At 32.7% G+C, this 22654-nt stretch overlaps 3 protein-coding genes across 3 annotated transcripts; all 3 read right to left on the bottom strand.

Annotated features, from left to right (window-relative positions):
• Positions 1005–8097, bottom strand: LOC109723371 (pentatricopeptide repeat-containing protein At5g14080). The gene is made up of 7 exons (XM_020251708.1): positions 8038–8097; positions 6242–7889; positions 5046–5394; positions 4241–4432; positions 3969–4120; positions 2035–2217; positions 1005–1767 (listed from the first exon to the last, which is right to left on the bottom strand). Exons 1-3 carry the CDS (start codon positions 8095–8097, stop codon positions 5087–5089), a joined length of 2016 nt encoding a protein of 671 aa, XP_020107297.1. The 3' UTR covers positions 1005–1767; positions 2035–2217; positions 3969–4120; positions 4241–4432; positions 5046–5086.
• LOC109723370 (TPD1 protein homolog 1-like) lies at positions 1457–2089 on the bottom strand. The gene is made up of 2 exons (XM_020251707.1): positions 2035–2089; positions 1457–1767 (listed from the first exon to the last, which is right to left on the bottom strand). Exons 1-2 carry the CDS (start codon positions 2087–2089, stop codon positions 1457–1459), a joined length of 366 nt encoding a protein of 121 aa, XP_020107296.1.
• Positions 15726–18590, bottom strand: LOC109723596 (ACT domain-containing protein ACR6-like). Its single transcript, XM_020252028.1, has 7 exons — positions 18415–18590; positions 17822–17867; positions 17541–17655; positions 17359–17426; positions 16673–17272; positions 16483–16587; positions 15726–16316 (listed from the first exon to the last, which is right to left on the bottom strand). Exons 1-7 carry the CDS (start codon positions 18495–18497, stop codon positions 15972–15974), a joined length of 1362 nt encoding a protein of 453 aa, XP_020107617.1. The 5' UTR covers positions 18498–18590; the 3' UTR covers positions 15726–15971.

Genomic DNA, 22654 nt, shown 5'->3' on the forward strand with positions numbered 1-22654 from the left:
CAGAAACATTCCCACTAACAACTACCAATTAAACCTCCTAAAAGAATACCTACTCTTTAGTTTGGACATCTTTGCTTAGCGCTTGTCTGATACATGGAAGCCATAAGCTAGGAGAGAAGGTGGCTCTCCATCTGATAAAGCTCGAACCACGGAGTTGCGCAAATTATATAATGTGCTAGCGTGTATATACTCTAAAGCTAATAGGTATATATGAGGATGCTGCGGAAATTAGGCGAATGATGAAAAAGTAAAGAAGCCCGGTTGCAGCTTGGGAAACAACCGTTGTACTATAAAAAGTTAAGCTATTAAAGAACAGTGTTTATATATTTTATATTTAACATTTTTTCTTACGTCTGGACTCGAGATTGTTTGCCAGGCTCATGACGTAGATTATTAACTTCTTGCCATTTAATTCAAGTCTACGTAATGAGACTTATAAGTATAACTTTTGGAATCACATGGGTAAAATTAAAAAATAAGCTAAATCACAGCGAGATAAATTTAAGTTTACTTTTAAAATAATCAACATCCAACAGTCACCACAGAAAAGGCATTCGGCTCGCCGAACCGAAAATAGAAGGAAACATGATTGTGTGTGTGTGTGTCCCGAGGAGGCCTGATTGCCTCAACTTATTGCGAAGTTTATTTTCTAAATGTATAAAATGATGGCATCCTATCTCTCTTAAAAAAAAAAAAAAATTAGTAATTTTCAACTTTCCATTAATTAATTCGGCATTGTTTGTTACATTGCTCATGTTTGCTCCTGCTTGATACCCCCCATAGCAAACAAATTTCCTCTCTTTTATTTTTTCTTGAGAAAAAGAAAAAAATCCAAAATTTTTGGCTTTCAAATTCTAAAAATATATCATATATCCGAATACGCGAGCATAACACTAATCTGGAGCTAACATATCACGACGTTCATACTATGAATCTTCAACGCATGTGCTACGACTGTTTGGCATCCAATCTTGCAGAATAGAAAGAGAGAGGAGAGACCGAAATTCCGAAGGAATAAAGCGTTTATACGACATCTCAATCTCCCTGGAGTTATCATTCACAATTTTTCTTTTTTACATAATGACCCACTTATACCATTAATTACAAAACCAAAAAAGACTATGATACGTAACCCAAGTTTTGTTCTCATATTCATTCGATTATGTAGAACATAAGATGCCATGATATTGCATTAATAAGACTATATTGCAACTCTAGTTAATAAGACTATATTGCAACTCTAGTTAATAAGACTATATTGCAACTCTAGTTATTATGTAGAACATAAGATGCCATGACCCACTTATACCATTAATGAGACTATATTGCATCCGAAAACCTTGCACACCAGACTTTTCAACTTTCTACTGCAACTCTAGTTACTTCTAACAACAGCTACTGCAATTATCATAATCATCGTCGTCGTCGTTGTCGTCGTCTTTACTATTATTCTTCATCAGCATTCAACCTGCATCTTCACAGGACCCATCTGAAAAGCCCTATCCCATGCATAACGGAACTTCACGGATGCACCACTCGCGATGCTCTGCCCATTGTTCACGAGGTAGCCGACCCCGTCCTGCCGGAATAGTGATGGGTCGACGGGCGTTGAGCTCGCAAATCCCAGAGAGTACAGGTAAACGTGTGCCACTGAGCATCTGCATCCATTCTTCACCTCCACCTCAAATACCGGATCATAGCCTGCCATCTGTCCCGTGTTCGTCTGCTGAACCTCAATGCTCGAGAGAGCACAAGGGTCGCTCTTACCTAGTTCAAAATTTAAAACAAACGCAATTATACCTTATGACAAAAGAGCTTAACAAAAAAAAACAAAAACAAAAACAAAAACAAAAAGACGAATAACAAATAAGTTCATGCACAACTTCTATTTGAGCCTCCTACTACATCAAAAGCAAAAGTGTCACTTTCGAGCTTCTATTGCTAAGAAACTTGACAGCTGCTTCTCAAAATAGAGAAGTTTTTATGGAAATTGAACCGAGCATCAATAAAATGGAGATAAGTTATGAGGGATACCTTGTACAAAGATGCAGAGGAGGAGAGCAAAGAGGAGTTTAAGAGCATGTGCCATGGTTAATATGTGGCTTCTTAATTTCTAGGTGCTTACTGGAGCCTCTTCTACTAGGTATTTATACAAGATGCATGTCCTACATAGATGTTGATGTGGCTCTTATCCTTCGTAGTTATGGAGATAGGAATCTGTTTGGATTTTTTGACTGATTAGTCAAATCGAGAAATGTTTACATTACAAAAGGAGGACTAGTCAACGTCCAGAATCTCCATGTAACATCAAGGAAATTGGAGCTCAAAGATAAGCACATATTATTTGCTCTACAGTACAAATCATTTCCTTCTTTTTGCACCCTACACATCTTGGTTAAGGGTGTGATCAGGCCTCATAACCCGATGAACAGATTATATCTGACCCAAAATTTCTTGTCCCGATCTTAACAAATTGGATTTAATAGCTTATCAATTCGGACTAAGTCTGGTTTTTGGATTTGCTAAAACTCACTAGACCTAAACCTGATTCTATATCTTTGGTTTAATGAGTTTCTTAGTTGGATACTTGCACCCGATAATTTATCAAATATGATTTCAGATCCTCTATGGATATGGATATAATCCAACCTATTAACGCCTACAGTGTTATCGGTATAGACATGAGACATGGAATATTCTCTGCAGAAATGTTCCCACTAACAACTACCAAACCTCCTAAAAGAGTACCTACTCCTTAGTTTCCTATAAGTTCCCATTTGAAAGTAACTTTCCCTTTTGTATTAGACCCATGCCTTACATTTCTCTAAGAAGATAAACAGAAATTTCCTTGCAGGTCATGTACAAAATATCTTTTTCCCAAAACAATTATTCCAAGTCTAAATGAAATTAAGAATTTTGAAAGGAACATGCCAACGAATTAAATCTGGGCCCATACAAAGGAAACACAAAGAAAATGACACTTCCTAGAACTCAGACCACAACTGAAGTCTTTAAGTCAGTCCACTCATCTTGTCTCATTCATGTTTGAACTCCCTTTCCACTCTCTTTACCTCCTCCACCAACAAACTTAAGTCTTCTTTCCCAAAAGCTAGTTAGTCTTTCTAAATTATTAATTTCCATCATCGTTTTCATACCTAAGTCTACATCTCAATTGGAGTACCCACTACCAGAGAGCTGCTAAGAGAGTAATTTTATAAAAACTGTTCAAAATGAATCTTGTTCATGAGAGAGAGTGAGGGAGGAAAGGAGAGAGAATGACAAATGTTGGGTCAAAAAGCATGAATAAGTTCAGTCAGGTGACTAAAGTTCTTCGACAAATATTGAGACAAATACCAACACTAAAATGATTCCAACAAAATGGTGATTCACATGGGATTATGAATATTATGGATCAACAGGGAATATGAAGATTTTCACAAGAATATGATTAAGGTGGCCATGCTAATTCATTTTTCCTGAGCGATAACTTTTCCTGTTTAGCAATCTTTGGACATAACTAACAAATCAAATTCTATGGAGTCAAGAAAAAATTGATCTAGCCAATTATTTAATAAGTCAATGCAGTATTTAATAAGTCAATGCAGTATTTAATAAGCCCTAGCACTAGACTACGATATTTAAATTAATTGACATATTTAAAAGCATTATTATTAATTATAAATTAATTGACACATTTGAAAACATTATTGCTAAATCTAATTGTCATTGGTTAGACCTAACCCATGTATCACGAGTCCTTGGGAATATGAGCATGAGCTAACAAGGCAGAAAGCAGTCACAAGCCAACAAATAGATGATTACAGTAGTACTAACCAACCCAGGATCAGTAAACTAAGCTTTCAACCATAATTTGTCCACATTAAAAGTTAAAAGTGGATTTGTTAGACAAAATATCTCAAGATTCATAAATTGTATGCTAACCAAAAATACATAAATAATGTAGTTACCAGCCAAACTGCAAAATGATATTGTACATAAGAAGAGCACCAGTTAAATGTTGTGGTGGCAAGCCTAGATGAAACCTGTCTCATCTTGTTATGCCGACACCGACGAGATATTCAGGCTATCTGATTACCATTTCTAGGTGGAGATTGACGCACTGAAAGATAGAGCAGTCATAATGTCATAATAGACCATTTGGAAAAAAAAAACTAACTTTCATTACACAGTCAAAAGTCGAAGTTGTATTCCAAATGAAAGTGATTGAATGTCCACATACCAGCACATGAAGCAACAAAGCTTATCGGAACACCGAATTATTTGCAAGTCGAAGTTGTATTCCAAATGAAAGTGATTGAGTGTCCTCGTAACAGCATTGAAGCAACAGAGCCGATCAGAACTCTGAATTCGTTGTGCTTGGGCAAGAACACTATGGGAGGGTGACCTTTTCAGAACTCCTCGTGCTGCAGCCCTTCAGGAAAAAATTTTAAAAAAAAAATTAAAAAGGATAAGGATGATAATAGGGAATAGCTGAAATTATCATGCACTATATTCAGAGAAAAATATGGATGAAACTTAATATGACTTAATTCACACTATTTCAGGGTGGTGATGTCCGTATCATGTCCAAGGGTACAAGTCGGGTAATCTATTTCAGTAAGCAAGGCAGTTCATTGTGTATAGGGTAAGAACATAGAGAAGAAACTCCAAGCTAGAGCTCTACATAACTGCTGTAAATTAGATATGACATTCAGGTAAAAGAGCAAAAGTAAGGTAACTTACACTTCTGTTTATTATTTTGACATTCAGAACTCATGATTGTTTCTATGGGAACAATAAAGCACCTTTTTTATAGAACATGGATGACAAACTCCAAAAACGGGGATAAAATGCTACAAAATGGTAAGATAATACAAAGAGAATAGTATAGCAATTATAGGATCAACAGATATGAAAAGCAAGCATACCATTATGTATCCAACAAAGATTTCAACATAATAAGCATAGTTGAGTAATTGACAGATGTAACCTTAAGATTTTGGTATGATGAATAATTAAGGTGTGTGAGTACTCGTCTATATTACCTGGCTGATGATATCAGGAAGCTGAATATAAAATATATTGTTCATGCATAATGATCTCCCAACAAATTCATCCATGGACCATCATCAAAAAGGAGGCCCTCAGCATGCATCCCTTGAAGCAATTTCAGAACTGATTCAAAGTTGGGAGTGGTAGAAAGAGAAGCCATAAGTTCGCTTAATGTCTTCTGTAGTTTAAAGCCACAGTTATTTCTGATCCATTTTATGTGTTCAATAGCCATCTCAACTTCTCCGGCATCTGTTCGGCTCTTTAACAGAATGACATGTGAATCACAGTTCTCAATATGTGAAGGAACACTAGATAGAACATCAGAAGCTGCCACCAAATTTCCTGGATGGTAAAATAGAATAAATCCGTAAAAAAAAATTGAGAGAATTTTAGATTTACATATCAAATTTGCAGGACATTACTATGTCATATGTATGTAGCGGCCATCTATAAATTTAACCTATCCTCTATACATCTCATGCCTTCAAGTTAGCTGTACTATTAAGTAATCAAAACCGATAAGTCCATAACTATGTCTTGCATATGATACCTAGAATCATGTTCGACAATGACTTGGTCTAACATTCTAGGGATTTGAAAATCATTATTATCATTGAATACCTATCAAGTTGGTTTCAGCCCTCCACAAATTGGTTCCAATTCTTGCCCACAACAAAATCAGATGAGAGAGAGAGAGAGAGGGAGAGGGAGAGTGAGAGAGAGACTTGCCATGAAAGTTATAAGACCAGTCAGTCATTAAAATAATCAAAATTTTTGGTTGTGATATCAGACTAGAATGAAAGGTCAAAACTGTTGACTTGGGGAGTTTTTTTTTTTTTTTTTTTTCATATCTGAATCATTAGTTAAAAAAGGTAAATTTGACTCAAGGTAAAGCTTTAACTTTTGATACATGATCAGAAAAACAATTTAAATACTCAGGTAGTTAGTAATACAATAGAATGTAATAACTTGTGCAAGTGAAACTGATTTGGTATGCAGAATTATGGTTACAATAGTTTTTCCTTTTGGGGTAGCAAAGAAATTGATAGAGAAAGCAAAAGAACAAAAATAGCAGATACACAATAGTATATTAACACAAACTGAATTACCCAATTTTGCTATAGAATTCCTAATGAGGAAAGTATAACGCGAAAAAACAATGATAAACTATCCATGTTGAAGGGCATACCTTCTTTGCAAAGTGAAAGGATTAATGTACTCAAAATTACACTAGCAAGCTTCGCATCTTGATCCACGGACTTGTTAAAGATCTCAATAGCCTGCTGTGACCTCTTTTCTCGGCACAGCATAGAAATGAGCATTGTGTATGTGACTTTATCTGGACTCACTCCCCTCCCGAACATGAGGTGAAATAGGCGCAGGGCCTCTTCAACCTCGCCTACTTCCAAAAACTTCCCAATAAGTATGTTATAAGTTTGTAAATTTGCACAGCAGCCATTGATGAACATCTCATCCCACAACTTCTTAGCCGGTCGAAGAAGGTCGTCTCTACAACAAGCTTCGATCAAAGAATTATAAGACGAAATATCTGGATCTAAACCTTTCTTTTTCATCTCCTTAAGTACATCATATGCCTCCCTAACTTTTCCGGCTTCGCATAAGAATGATACCGCCACATGGTACTGGTCAACACTTGCGAAAAACCCCTCATCTAAAAGTGCCCCAAGTATGCTCCACATTTCTTCACCTTTTCCATTCTTGCAAAGATTCTTACTAAAGTTACCTAGCGCTTTAAGGCTCGGAAATTTCTCCTTTTCGATCATGTAATTGCAAAACAACAATGCAGAGTCAACATCAACGGCCGAGACCGATCCGATCAATGCATTAAGCACATCAACCTCGATTGGAAAATCGCCCAAAACAATGGCTTCGCCGATATCCTTCGCCTCATGAATCCTGCTCTCAGACACCAACGAAAGAATGAAATCCTTGTAATCATTTTCCCTTGGCGCCACCCCCAACTTCCTCTTTTGCTTCAGTATGGTCGCCGTTTCGTCCTTCCTATCCGCCAACCTAAACCCTTCCGAAACAATCCTATACGCGATAAAATCAGGTTTCCACCCTCTCATCCTCAGCTCCCCTAGAGCCCTCCATGCCTCTTCTATCCGTCCCGTGCGACAAAGCCCGTCCACAATCAAAGCGGCCATAATCGACCCATTAATCCCTTCGGTTCGTGCTTTAATTTTATCCACCAAACCTAAAACCTCACCTAATACCTCCGATCTACATAATTTACCAATAAAACAACCAAAGCCGACATCTTTAAACGCGACGCCTCTTTCAAGCATTCTGTCGAACACCTTGCGGGCGATCGCTAGGGAGTCGCTTGCGGCGGCGAGCAGGGAGTTGTAGAGGTCGCCGGGGAGGTCGGCGGCGGCGTCGGAAGTGGCGAGGTCGAAGAGGGCGAGGGCCTCGCGGGGCGCGTCGGAGGCGAGGAGCGCGGCGACGGCGAGGTGGTAGGAGGCGGGGAGGAGGGGGACGCGGCGCGCGCGCGCGTGGGCGAGGAGGGAGAGGATGGGGCGGGCGCGGGGGCGCGGAGGGGGGAGGGAGAGGGAGCTGAGGAGGGCGTGGTAGGGGTCGGGGTCCGGGGCGAAGCCGGGGCGGCGCACGGCGCAGCGGAAGAGCGCGGCGGCGAGGGGGCGGCGGCGGAGGAGATGCGGGTCGATCGCGGCGGCGACGAGAGAGGGGGAGAGGTCCGGGGGGAGGAGGTGGCGGAGGGTTTGGTCGAGGGAGGGGAAGGGGGAGGAGCGCGAGGGCTTGGACGCTGCGAGGACGGTGCCGGCGAGGCGGCGCGCAGCGGCGGCCTTGGAAATATTCTAGAATACAACTGATGCAACGGAGTATATTACTGACGTGGCGTACCAAATCAATCAAATATCTTATTTTAAAATATATTTATATATATTCCATCATAATTGTAAGAAAATAATTTTATTATGCTTTTATTTGGAAAAAAAAAAATACGAGTGATTTGTTATTAATGAAGCCGTGCAAGTACGACAGTGTAGAATTTCTAGCGGCCATGAAGGTTGTGTAGGTCAGGTTGAGCTTGAAGTGGACGTTCGGACCTCTGAACTAGAATTCGGACAAAAAGTAGTTTTTTTTTATTACTTGTTTGTATTTTAACTGTAGAACCGAAGCTTTTTTAATTCTGTTTTTTATTTCGTAGAAAGTAAATAAAAACGAGTGACTTTGAAAGCCCAAGGAGCAAAAAAATAAATAATACTTTATATTTTTTTATCATTTTTCTTATAATTTATTTAGGTTTGGAACTAGTAAAAATTAATTACGATACTCCAAAAATTTTGATTTTTTATTGAAAGTGAAATTCCATTAAAATCAAACAACGAAATGAGTATTTATGATTGAAACCACTTACGTGCTGTCAGTTTTTGATAAAACAAACACATCCTTTGAGCTTGTTGGTTTTTAAAAAATTTTATTAATATTTTTAATAATAGTTTCAGGGGTAAGATATGTATAGATTTTATTTAACAATCTCCCAGTTTGCACAACTATCCAATCTTTGAAATGTTTGATTTTGTCTTCTAATCTTTTAATTTATTTGATTTGGGCATGTTAATAATTTCTAAATGCTGATTTTCACTAAGTGAACTCTTTTTTAGTTTTACTTTTTAATTTTATTTACTTTCTTTATTTTATTTTTTAATTTGTTATTATTAATTTTTTTATTTTATTTTTCAGTATAGTGGCTTGTATCTTACTCGAGGCCGAGTTGTCTCAACTTCTGTAGCTGAATTCATTTTCTATATGAATGAAGCGGGTAACGTGCTACCTTTCTCTCTCAAAAAAAATAATTTTTAAATGCCAAATTTTGAATAATTCGTTTATATTTATGAATTTAATTAGTATATTTATACAATTTATATAACTATAAATTTATTAAAATATCAATTGAAATATTGTATCAAAAGCATCATTAAATGAATGAAAGGTATGGTATTAAAATAAAATACTTTGAAGAATTAAACAGTGAAATCAAAATGATCCATAATTCTGACGAGTTTTACACATTTTATAATTAAATGTGCAAGCGAATAAATTTTTCTAGTCTTAACATAAGGAGAGAGTTCATGCAAAGATAACATTATTCTTTTCCATTCAATAACTAAAAACAAAATCCATATTTCAATCTCAAGAACAATTGATCTGCGAACTCGCAGGTTTCAACGGGTATGGATTCTCCCAAGCGTAGTTAAACTTGATCGGATCGTCCTCAAACACCGGTAGGCCGTTGTGAACGGTGCACCGATCATCACCGTCCTGACGGAACACGTTCGGATCGACGTCCTCGACGAATGCTGAATCCTTTACAATCCACCCGTACCTCTGATTGAGAGCATATGCAGTTGTTGCTCACCACCACTTCATATTCAGGTTTTCCCTCCACTATTTTCCCAGTTTTGGATTGAGATACTATGATGTTTGATAGTGTGCATTGCGCAAAACCTGAAAAAAAAAAACATTAAAAAGAAAAGGGTGTTTATTTGCATTTAGGATTATAACTTAGTAGATGATTATTAGGCAGTTTGGTCTAGTTGGAGTCTGTTGATTTAATATAGAGAATTATTCCAAATAAATAGTAATATATGTTTATTTTTTACAAAAATATTTTTAAACGAGTTTTTATTGTAGCAAAAACAGAAGCTTAAAATGGAGCTCCAATTTTTAATATTCACAAACCCTCTTATCTTTGGGGTATATTTTATATCAGAAGATCTAAGAGAGAGAATAAACATGCATATAGGAGAAGGAGGGAGAACCTGTTGTAAAAATGCAAAAAAGAATAAGAGAAGCAGAAAATAGCTTGGCAATGATTGTCATATTTTCGATTTATTATTTGCCTTGTGTTACATGGGATATGAAAAGTTTATATAGGAAAATATTAGCCCACTAATTCATCTACTTTTATGGAAGGTACTTAAATTTTGTATCAGAAGGAAACATAATCTATAGCAATATATCACAATATTTTGTTTCTATTTATTTTTTCATAGGGGAATGTATTGTTCTCTCAATGGTGTGGCAGAAAATCTAATTTACTAAACTTGGAAAACAAATTTTGTAGTACAATATTCTATATACCCTTTATTTGTTAAGACAACTTATCATCCAAGCATTTTTTGGTGTATATATATACTATATTCAATCCATCAACAAATATTGAAAGATTAATGACAAATTTAAAGCTTATTATAAAGAGGAATTAATGTGAATTTTTCTTACTAGTTAATTTCTATAATTGGTACAGGTGGAGTACCCCACAAATTTAGGAATATAGGGTATAAATTCAAATTTATCTTAGAATAGAATTGTATGGACTAAATTAATTCTAATTTTAATAGTAAAAACTGATTTTTTAAATAATTAAATCATGTATTATAATTTAATGAAAAATAAATTTGATGCTCAAAACCTAAAAAGTATTTAAAAACCTCCTATAAATATAAATAGTATAGTACAATTGGAACTTATTAATAAATAAAAATAGACTATATAATTTAAATTTTAAGCTTATACAAATCTCCACCATAAAGTTTTATTATAATAAACAAAATTTGAAATGTATATAAATTAAACAAATTTATATGGAATAAATCTAGACTATTTGTATATGTTATAAAATTGATCAGTCTAATTGATTGGATTTATTAAGTTGATTTTGACTTTTACCCTTAAAATATTTCAACTTTTAGTCGATTTTTAAAATTTTAGTTTATTACCTTTTGGTTTGTAGTTAGCTTATTAATTTGTATTATTCATTTTAATTAAATTAGTATCAATAATTTAAAAATTAGATTGAAATAATTTATTCAATTGACTAGACCGTAATCTGTTCTGTCAAGTTTCTTAGTTCAACCCACTAAAATGAATGATGTTAAGAATAATTTAGAACCGTTAGAGATAATAGACGTTTTAAATATAATAATACTTTAACTGTTCAAGATGATAGAAATTTAAAACAAAATTTTAGATGTAAAGATTAAAAAGATTAAGATTATTGGTCTAAAAAAATTGGTTAAAGACCCAAATTCGAACCCAACTATCGTTCACAAAACTTTTTCAAAATTGACAGGTTTGAAAAATTCATATATGACCAAAAATTCGAAACTCAAAACCAAATCCAAACCTGAAGAGAAATAATGTTTCGGGTTCGGATTTTCGGGGTTCGGGTTAGGGGTTTGGGTTTTAGATTTTAAGTCGGATACAAGTGTTAATATGATATTTTAAAATTCCTCATATTTGGGTTTGGGTTTGAGTTTCGGATTTGAAAAGTCGGATTCAGGTTCAGGTTTTTGAAAATACATCCCGAATCCAACCTCTTTACATCTCTACTATGGATAAAGTGGAAAGGTAGAGGGAAAAAAGAAAACAAAAAAGTAGAGAGATTTGATAATACAGTAAAGATAGATTACTAAATTATTTATGTATTAAAAGATTAAAATATTTCTCTTTGGGGTACCTGGTAATCGGTACTTTTCTCAAATTAAGTGACCTGCTATTGTATGTCATAATTTTTAAAATAATTATCTAAGCTGTTAAATAAAAATAAATAAATGGTATCGAAAAAATAACATGTATGGAAGCACTACTCAATTTTTTATCTCTAGAAGTGCCCCGAGTATGCTCCACATTTCTTCACCTTTTCCATTCTTGCAAAGATTCTTACTAAAGTTACTTAGGGTGTGTTTGGTTCCACGTAAAACTGTGGAAAAAAAATTTTCGGTGAAAAAAAAATTTTCGGTAGGAAAAAAGTTTTACGTTGTTTTTTTTTTGTTTATAGGAAAAAAAAATAGTTTTCCGTGACGGTTGTTTGGTTGAAAGGAAAAAAAAAAAAATATTTAATATATTTTTTATTATATATATTAATATTATTNATTAATTCTAGGAATTTTAGAAATCTTTTAATTTAGGCATTAATTTAAATTTTAGAAATTTTAGAAATAGTAATATTTCTAAATATGTTGAATTTAAATATTTAATATTAAATATGTTGAATTTAAATTTAAATAAGAGAAAGTTTGTATTACTATTTTGACAAATTTAATGTTGATAATAGTGATCTCAACATATTTAATTTGTTTAAGAAACTTTAAATTCTTCTAGTTTAGATATTAATTTTGTGTCACAAAAATAAAAAAAATTGAATGTTGGTAAAAAAAAATTTTAATGTTTTGTAGCACTATTTAAATTCAATGTATTTAATATATTATAATTTTTTTTAGCACTATTTAAATTTAACGTATTTAATGTGTTGTAAATTTAGAAATTTTCTACTGTAGACATTAATTATGTACCGCTGTTTAAAAGAACTTGTAATGTTGGTAATTAATATTTAAATTCAACTAGTTTAGACATTAATTTTGTATCACTAATTTAAACATATTTGAACGTGGGTAAATATTTAAATTCAGCATATTTAATATGATTAAAAAAATTTAGAATTTTTCTAATTTAGATATTAATTTTGTATCACTATTTAAAAAAGTTTGAATGTGGTAACTGATTAGGAATATGGGGTATAATTCAAATTTATTCCTAGAATAGAATTATACAAGCTAAAAATTTAAATTCAACGCATTTAATATATTTTAAAAAAAATTTTAAATCCTCTACTTTAGACATTAATTTGGTATCATTCTTTAAAAAATTTATAATATTGGTAAATATTTAAATTCAACATATTTAATATGCTTAAGAAAATTTTGAATTCCTCTAATTTAGACATTAATTTTGTATCACTAATTTTGAAAAAAAATTGAATGCGGGTAAGTATTTAAATTCAACATATTAATACGTTTAAAAATATTTTAGAACTTTTCTAGTTTAGAGATTAATTTTGTATTACAATTTTTTTTAAAAAAATGAATGTGGGTAATTGATTAGGAATATAGGGTATAAATTCAAATTTATCTTAGAATAGAATTGTATGGACATAATTAATTCTAATTTTAATAGTAAAAACTGATTTTTTTAAATAATTAAATCATGTATTATAATTTAATGAAAACAAATTTGATGTTCAGAATCTAAAAAGTATATAAAAACCTTCTATAAATATAAATAGTATAGTACAATTGGAACTTATTAATAAATAAAAATAGACTATATAATTTAAAATTTAAGCTTATACAAATCTCCACCATAAAGTTTTATCATAATAAACAAAATTTGAAATGTAGATAAATTAAACAAATTTATATGGAATAAATCTAGGCTATTTGTATATGTTATAAAATTGATCAGTCTAATTGATTGGATTTATTAAGTTGATTTTGACTTTTACCCTTAAAATTTTTCAACTTTTAGTCGATTTTTAAAATTTTAGTTTATTACCTTTTGGTTTGTAATTAGCTTATTAATTTGTATTATTCATTTTAATTAAATTAGTATCAATAGTTTAAAAATTAGATTGAGATAATTGATTCAATCGACCAGATCGTAATCTGTTCTGTCAAGTTTCGTAGTTCAACACACTAAAGTGAATGATATTAATAATAATTTAGAACCGTTAGAGATAATAGACGTTTTAAATATAATGATATTTTAACTGTTCGAGATGATAAAAATTTTAAAACAAAATTTTAGATGTAATGATTAAAAAGATTAAGATTATTGGTCTGAAAAAAAAATGGTTAAAGACCCAAATTCGAACCCAACTATCGTTCGCAAACCTTTTTTCAAAATTGACAGGTTTCAAAAATCCATATCTGACCAAAAATTTGAAACTTAAAACCAAATCCAAACCCGAAGAGAAATAATGTTTCGGGTTCGAATTTTCGGGGTTTGGGTTAGGGGTTTGGATTTTGGATTTTACGACGGGTACAAGTGTTAATATGATTTTCTAAAATTCCTCATATTTGGGTTTGGGTTCGGGTTTCAGGTTTGAAAAGTTAGATTCAAGTTCAGGTTTTTAAAAATACATCCCGAATCCAACCTCTTTACATCTTTACTATGGATAAAGAGGAAAGGTAGAGGGAGAAAAAGGAAACAAGGAAGGTGGAGAGATTTGATAATACTTTTGGGGTACATGATAATCAGTACTTTTCTCAAAGTGATATGTTATTGTATGTTACAATTTTTAAAAAATTAATCTGAGCCTTTAAATAAAAATGAATGAATGGTGTTGAAAAATAACACGTATAGAAGCATTACTCAATTTTTTATCTCTAGAAGAAGCCTACACTTAATGGTTTAGAGTGTGTTTGGTTCCACGTAAAACTATGAAAAAAAATTTCGGTGAAAAAAAAAATAATCATATGGTGTACTAGGGGATTCGCGCGGTAGAGCCTACAGGCAAACTTAAAAAATATAATATTTGACATAATAATATAAAAAAAATCAGAAAAACAAAAGAAAAGAAAAAGAAAAAAAAAAAAAAGAGAAAAGCTTTGGTAGTTCATGGGACAACATCATGCAAACCAAATGTGTGAGGGTGTGGAGACACTAGAAAGAGGTTCCAGGAAAATACTTGAAAACTTTTATGGATAAAGTAAAGCCACTTGCAAACCAGACATTAGAATTCGACTTGGGTTAATATGGACAAGAACAAGGCCTGACCTAATAATAGGTCCAGTTAGGGTTTGGGCCCGGCCCAAAATATGGGCTGGGCCAGGCCATATGATGAAATATAAGCCCAGTAGAAACTCTGCCTGAAACCGGTTTAGGCGGATGGGCTTGAAATATGCCAGTTTAAGAGTTTATTTGATCACGCTTGAGCTTTTCTAAATACTATACGATTAATTAACCTGTTCAAATGAGCAAGTGTAGGCCTCATTTGATATTGTTGGCCTTTTCTTTTTTAAAGAACACTAAAATTCCACGCGATGAAGTGTCTTCATTTGGCACTAAAAAAAGAAAAGAAAAACTTATTTGCAACTTTCTTTAGTTTCTTAATCTGAATAAGAGAAGATGATGATTATGATGTTGTTGTTCCATGTGCAGCTGGATTGCTGGGAAAGCTGGCCAACAATAAAAAGAATAGAGAACTTCATCCGTCAACACATCCAATCATACTGAGTTTGCGTTTTCAAAATTAGAAAGATGACAACGGTACCAACTAAGAACTTTATATTTTCATCAGATCTTTCAAATCGTAGAAAAAACAGAAACTTCCGAAAAAAAGTTCGTTTCAACTTTTTGCGATAATAAAAGTTTCCTACAATTTGTTGTCAAACTCTCAAGTATTAATGTTCAAGCAGTTTCAGAAACCAATCCATCATCATCATCATCATGTACATAAAAGGTCATTTCTTATGTGCCCTGTGGGAATCAGCTGTCAAGCCTTTGTGGACTTTGAATTTTCTTTCTTTGAATGTGACCTCATTGACCTCTGACTTGTGCATTTGGAATTCTCTTTGAATGAGAACTCCTCATATTTCATTATACTGTTGGCTATCTTATTTTCCTTTATCAAGTCCAAAGTTTGACAATCTGTGTAGAAAAATGTAGAATATGTATATACATAGTTGGACACTTGAAGATTATGGTCATCTTACTAATCAACTTCTTTTTCATTTGTTGAAATAAGATCTCTTTTTTAGTGTAAAATTAAAGTACAATAATTGTGAATCTGGTCCAATTTAGTTAAGAGATGCAGGTGGTAAAAGTACAATAAAAACAATCAAATGTCAACATACTGTATAATGTAGAATTTATTGCAATAGTTCTGAAAGTAACAAAATGGCATCAATGGATAACCAAGTAATGCACAATCTGCAGCATATGTTTACAGTTTGAGAAGCTCCAGAGCTTTTAGTAATAAGACACCTACCCTATCCTATTTCTTTATGTATGTACACAGGTAATGAATGTAATGTATAATGACAAAATGATTCTCTACATATTATCTATGCCATGTTATAATTCCAAAGGCCTCAAAAGTGTGATCGAATCAGCCGAAAAATCTGAAACGAGTGGCCCTTGAAGAAGCTGGTGAAGAGAGAGCCCACGTTAGTCGATTCATCGGGTGATCGTGGGGGTGAAGCAGAGTTTTTCTTCACTTTTAGGACGGTCTCGCCGATCTGGGTCCGAATCGACTCCACCGTCTTGGACTCAACCGGGCTCCCCGACATATCAGAGACGTAGAATGTGTCCACTGCTTTGCCAGATTCTGTGGATATCTCAGCTCTTTTTATGGTGAGGCCATTCTCTCTGAATATTCTGGTGATGTCCGAAAGAAGCCCGACCCGATCCTCGGTTCTCAGCTCTAGTTCTAATCCCTGCAGCAGCAAAAGATTACTACTTTTAGTAACATTCTTTCCTGGAAAAAAAATTTATTGTAGTGCTAAGATTTTTCGAGAAACAGCGGAGAATATAGTTCACATTTTCAAAATTTATTGTTCTGACTACTTAACAGATGATGTGTTGCTCAAATAAATTACATACCTCTGAAGTCCGCCGCTCGATCGCCGCCTCAAGACACTGAATCACGCGCTGCCTTTCGGCCTCAGAACTTATCGGGTGCCCATCAACATGCCTGATATAGTATTCCTGAAAACAAGAAGGATACAAATTTCAATTTCAAGATCAAATTTACTGATCATTCAATACACACATATAGAACATGTCACAACACCTGATATGCTCCTTCACTTGTCGTGCCGACCGTTCCGTGGAACACGACATACTTCATATCAGTGAGAGTACAAACCGTGTCGAACAACAGCTTCGGTCGATCCTTCGAGTTCAGTATGATCACCGTATAATCCCTCTCGGGGCAATCCAGTGCCAACACTTGAGGCCTAGTGGAGGAGCTCTGATCATCATCTGCCACGCAAACCCTCTCGTAGTCCCTGTCATCGAACATCATCTGATGCAGCCTCCTCTCAGTGTGGGTCAAGTCCATCGAGACCGAAGTTTTCGCGGCTTCAGATTCGCTGTCCCCCTCGAGAACGTTTTTGAGGAGCCTTTTGATTGTGGAGAGCCTAGCAGGGTCTTTGATGGGCTCCGCGGTGCGGTTATCGGTCACGTGCACCACCGCCGCAACCCTGGCATTGTGGGTCCACACCTCGGCGTTCACCACGTTGCAGTCGAGATCGGTGAGCACGGCGGTTATGTCGGAGAATAGCCCGGGCCGGTCGGTGCCGGTTAGCTCGATCGACGTGTGTTCTTTCGAGGGTATCACGCCGACCGAGTTACAGATTGCGGGGAAGAAGTAAGAATCTGATTCCAGTGTCTGCAAATTCGACATGAATTGAGATGTGCTTAGATTATTACTGATCACTTAAATATGTCACAAGCAAACTTCGGTAAATATGTTACCTCTTGTATTTGCGAAATGATTGTTTTGTCCCGAATTTTATTCCCTTCCTGATCCGTCACATTGAACACTAAAGAACAAAAAATACCAAGGAAAAATTATGTTAATTGTATTGCATTTCATGTTTGAATTGTATATATTTATATATACTTTTTTTTTGAATTAAGTTATTTAATATCCTTACCATCCATAAACCAACCACAATCTGAGGAAATGTAAGCTTTGGTGATGATAAGATTCAAATCAGTAATCACTTGGACTACTTCAAGAAGAGTCCCATGCATGTTGGAACTAACCACCTAATTGAAGAGAAAATTAAAATGAAATTAGTAATAATTCTATAAAAAGGTACCATCTTTTCTTCGTAAATTTTTGTTTTTTCAAGAAAGAAAAATTACTGGGGCCAAAAAAAAAAGAAAAGAAAAAGGAATAAGTAGAAATTATTGAAGAAGAAGCTTGAGTTACCCTGATTACTGTTGCATTATCAGAAGCATCATTGTCAATCACAACCCTGCGAAAAAGGGAGAAAACAAAAAGAATTAGAGGTTGTTAAATAAAATTGGGCAAGAACTCAAAGGAATTGAACATTAATTTCAGATTGTTTTTTTTTCCCTATTTTCTTCAGTAAATTAATTATAAAAACCAATCCCAGTGTAAAGAAACCTAAGGTACATAGAAAAACTGCAAATTCTAAAGATCAGATGAAACGAAATATCTATCTCATACAAAAAACAGAGTAAAGAAAAAAAAGTACTGCAGAAATTTAGAAAAATATTTCTATCCCATGCATCATAAACCCAAATCAAACACCAAGAAAAGAAAATTAAAAAAAAACCAAAACAGGGGAGTGCCCAAATCCAATATTACAGGAAACATGCCACACATGAAACCAAAAAACTCCAAAAAGAAACGAAAAAAGAACCAACTTTAACAGCAAAATTAAAGAAAACCCAGATTAAAAAAACTGCAAGAAAAGATCAATAGACCCAATAAATCACCCAAAGAACAACAAAAAAAGAAATAAAAAAAAGGAAAAACAGAAGAAGCCATAAACATACCTGGGTGGGTTCATCCTCCTAATGAGCTTTGCGTATTCATCTCCTTCATCCACATCGCGATAAGCTATGTAGCAGCTACCCATGTCGTTGTTCCGAGAGAGAGAGAGAGAGAGAGAGAGAAGAGAGAGAGTGTATACGTGTGCAAGAGGGGGGAGAGAGAGAGAGAGAGAGAGAGAAAAGCAAATGAAACATAAAAGAAGAGGAAGCATATAAAAGGAGGATTTGGAGAACCCTCCGAGTTCGAGCCAACTTTTAGGCCGAGTCAAATCCGAGTTGGACTAGGATTAATCTTTACTCGTTAGACCCGGTCCACCACATTAGTCCTGAACCGGTCTTTTTTTTTTTTTCCTTTTTTAATATTTTTCAGGGATACTTTAATTGCACCGTTTACTCGCCACTTTTTTTTTTTTTTTTTTGGCTCTTGCCATGAGGTTCCCAATTTTTATTATTTATTTTAATTAATTTTTTGCTGCTAATATATGTCATTAATTTTAATAAAAATTATTATGTGGTAAGGTTTGACATGGACATTTCACTGATTGGTAAATATTTTTTTTGAAAGCATGATAATATGCTATCATTACATAGTAGTGAATATTGAGTAATGCCCATGTTAAAGTTGTTATTAGAGTTAACATCACTAATGCTAATGAAAATTATCCATACTAAGATTTATTATTTTTTTTCCAAAATGCCACTATCTATTAATATAATTTCAATTATGTACTAACAATATCATTTATTCAACTTTTATGGGTACAAATCACAACCATAAAATTTTTATTTTATTTTCAAATTATTATAAAATATATTAATTCTTAGTTATTTGATCTAAGATAAATTAAGTATCTGTCATTTTTTTTTACCTAAATTGCATTCCACCTTTTATACCTGTATCCTATCTTCTAATTTAATAATATTTTATCTTATCTAATACTTTATCTAACAATAATTCACTTTACACTTCATACTTATATATACTATATATAAAAGTATATAGAAATTCAAAGAATATTTTCTACCAACGATTATGATTAATTTGTTAAAAAATATTTCAAATAAAAACGAACGGTTATGATCAATTTGTTAAAAAATAGCATTCCAATCCATAGGTTTACAGTAAAATTATAATTTGAGTTTAAATCATAATTGAATTTAATTTTGAATTTTAAATTTGAATTAACAATTAACAAATTTTAATTACAGTGGATCAAAATTAATTTTTAACAAATTAAAATTTAGAAATTTGGATATCAAATTTGAATTAACAATTAAAATATTTACTTACAGTGAATCAAAATTAAATTTTAAATTTCAAAGTAAATGTGAATTAAATTTTGACACTTTTAGTTTAAATAATATAATTTATTTTAAATTTATCATACTTCAAAAAATATATAAAAATATTCAATGTATATATTGAAAAAATAATATAGAATTATTACAAATATTTTTTTAATAGAATATAACATATTTTCTAATAATATATAACATATAAATTTATAAAATATAATTTTTATTGTACATTTTTGATAAATATGATGTAAAAAGGTTATATTGATTTGGAATAAATTAAATAATTTTTGCGTACATTTGCATGTATACTCAACTAGTCATATTAATTAGAGTCAACAGATATTTATTATGTACAAAATCTTGCTATTAGTTAGAGTTTTCATCATTATTGATGATAGGACTTAATTAAAGTAATAATAAATGTTAGAAATTTAATGGCAATAAAAATTTGGTCAGGTTTTCAGGATTGAAATATTTATAAAAAAACAGATTTTTTTTTTCTTTCGTTTTGTACTCTTCAAGCTACAATGTAACTATAATTGTTGAGACAATGTAACTATAATTATCAACAAGTTTTTTTTTTTCGGTCTGATGCAAGTTAAATTTTGTTGCACAATTTGCAAATAAAGGCTCAACTAATGCATTTTGATCTATATCCAAATTGAACTTAATTAGAAATGCTATAGTTTTAAACAAAGAGGAAAAAAGAATTATTAGACTACAGTATGCTTAAAAATATATTGTCAAATAAATACAATATAAATAAATATTTTTTAATGCTGTATTTATAACTATGAATATTGGTTTAATTATGCTATATCGAATAACTAATCTGTACATAATTTTTTTTTTGTGTTAAAACAAGTATTGTTCATCATTCATGGAAAAGTGGTCAATTTATAAATTATGTATTGTAATCTTTTACATGTTATAGACTACAAAAGAAAAAAAAAAAGAAAAAAAAAAAAAACTACAAACATTGGTTTAAAATTTTATATTAAACATGGTCCAACCAACAATTTCTTCAAACTACCTAGGATTACGTGTCAAAAAGTGATTGGATTTTGAGTTGACTTGTGTCGTGTTTTTATGGCCGATTTTTTGATATTTACACTCCGGATTTTTTCGGTGCACTACTCAGTACGGGCCAAATATAAGGCGGGGTAGCGCTTCTCCGAGGAGTGGATAACGGAAATTGGGGAGTAAAGGTATCGGAGGATTCGTCTCCACATGAAAAATCACGTGTTTTTTATTTAATTTTTTTTTAGTTTAATAATTAATTAAATGGAGCGCCACAAATATCGGGGAGAGATCCCCGGGGAGGTGTTCCCACGTGCCCCCGGGTGGGGGGAACCGGTCGGCTCGCACGTGTGAGGCGGGAGATTGGTCGGACCGGGGCCGATTTTTTGGCGGCAATTCGCAAGCGTGTGTGACCGGTTCTCCCGGTTCACGTGGGATTAATGACCTTGTGAATTTCCATAATTTCATAAAAAAAAAGAAAAAAAAAATCTAATTCACATATTTACACGTGAATTACGGGAATGTTTGGTTAGCCCACTTTTCACTCTGAAATTATATGCGAAATTTTTATTCTGATTTCAATTCCCAGCGAAATTGGAATCTTTTCAATTACCCATTTTTTCAATCCGGTATAGAAGATCAGATTAGAAATTGAATTCGGACGAAATAAAATTTTTTAAATTAAATTTATTTTTTTTAAGTTTATTTTTTAATTAAAATATAAGTCTAAGTTTAAAAATTATATTTATAAATTTAAATTTAAATTTAAATTTAAATTTAAACTTAAATTAAAAATTAAAATTCAATCGAGCATTTTGAATCTAATTAATAAATTTAAATTTACATTTAAATTTAATTTAAAATTTAAAGTTTTTTCAAATTTCATTTGAAATTTAAATTAAATTTATGGATTCAAATTGAAATTGAAATTATATTTTAAGTTTGAATTTGAATAAATCGAAATTTGGTTTTATATTTTGAATTATCTGTTCAATTTCAAATTTTAATTTTCTTAAAAAGTATATTTAAAATTTTAACATTTTTTAAAAATTTTGAAGTAACTTTTTATTATTTAATTTTCATTCTGAATTTAAACTAATATATTAGAAAGATAAAATTAGCATATTAATTTGATTATGTTTTTGATATCTATATAAATCAAACACTGACAATAAAAATAATTTATTCTGATTCCGATTTCGATTCAGGTGGCGAATTAAACAGAATGCAGGTAATGAATTATTCCGATTCCATTCTCAGCTTATTCTCTCTTCAATTTCAATGTCGATTCCGACTACGAGCCAAACACATCCTAATAAGTGGCTCAAATTTTAGCCTGATTATGATTTTCAAAAATCAAGAGTGTAATTTATCTTATTTAAGGTCCGGAAGATACACTAGTTTTTTTGTTTTTTTTTTTTAGAGATAGATAGCATGCTACCAGTTTCGTTTATTTCATTTAGAAATAAATTTAGCTGGAAATGTGAATCAACTAGGATTCGAACTTGGGACCTCGGATACCAACCACCAAGCCCTTTGCCACTTGCTTTAGGGACAGTCGGTTAGTAGAAAGTTGCATTTCTAACGATTCCCCCACATTTCTGTACGTGATGGTCACTCCAATTTCATCACATGAGCCAGATGTGCCAAATTCTAATGTCACTGGTACTAAAATGCTCACTAACTAATATTTTCATCGTGCAGTTATTTGATCTTCTTCATTTGAACTTAAAACTTATTATTGCCTATCGACCGGCTCTAATACAAGTAACAAAAAATTTGATGATTAGTATTTGAGATTCTAAATTTAAAATCTAATTATTTTTTATTTTAGAAGCTGGTAACATACTATCGCTCTCTTTGAAAATATTTTTTTTTTTTTTGAGAGATAGGTAACACGTTATCTGCTTCGTTTATTTCATTT

This window comes from Ananas comosus, linkage group 17, assembly GCF_001540865.1.
Source record: "Ananas comosus cultivar F153 linkage group 17, ASM154086v1, whole genome shotgun sequence".
Classification (NCBI taxonomy): Eukaryota; Viridiplantae; Streptophyta; class Magnoliopsida; order Poales; family Bromeliaceae; genus Ananas; species Ananas comosus.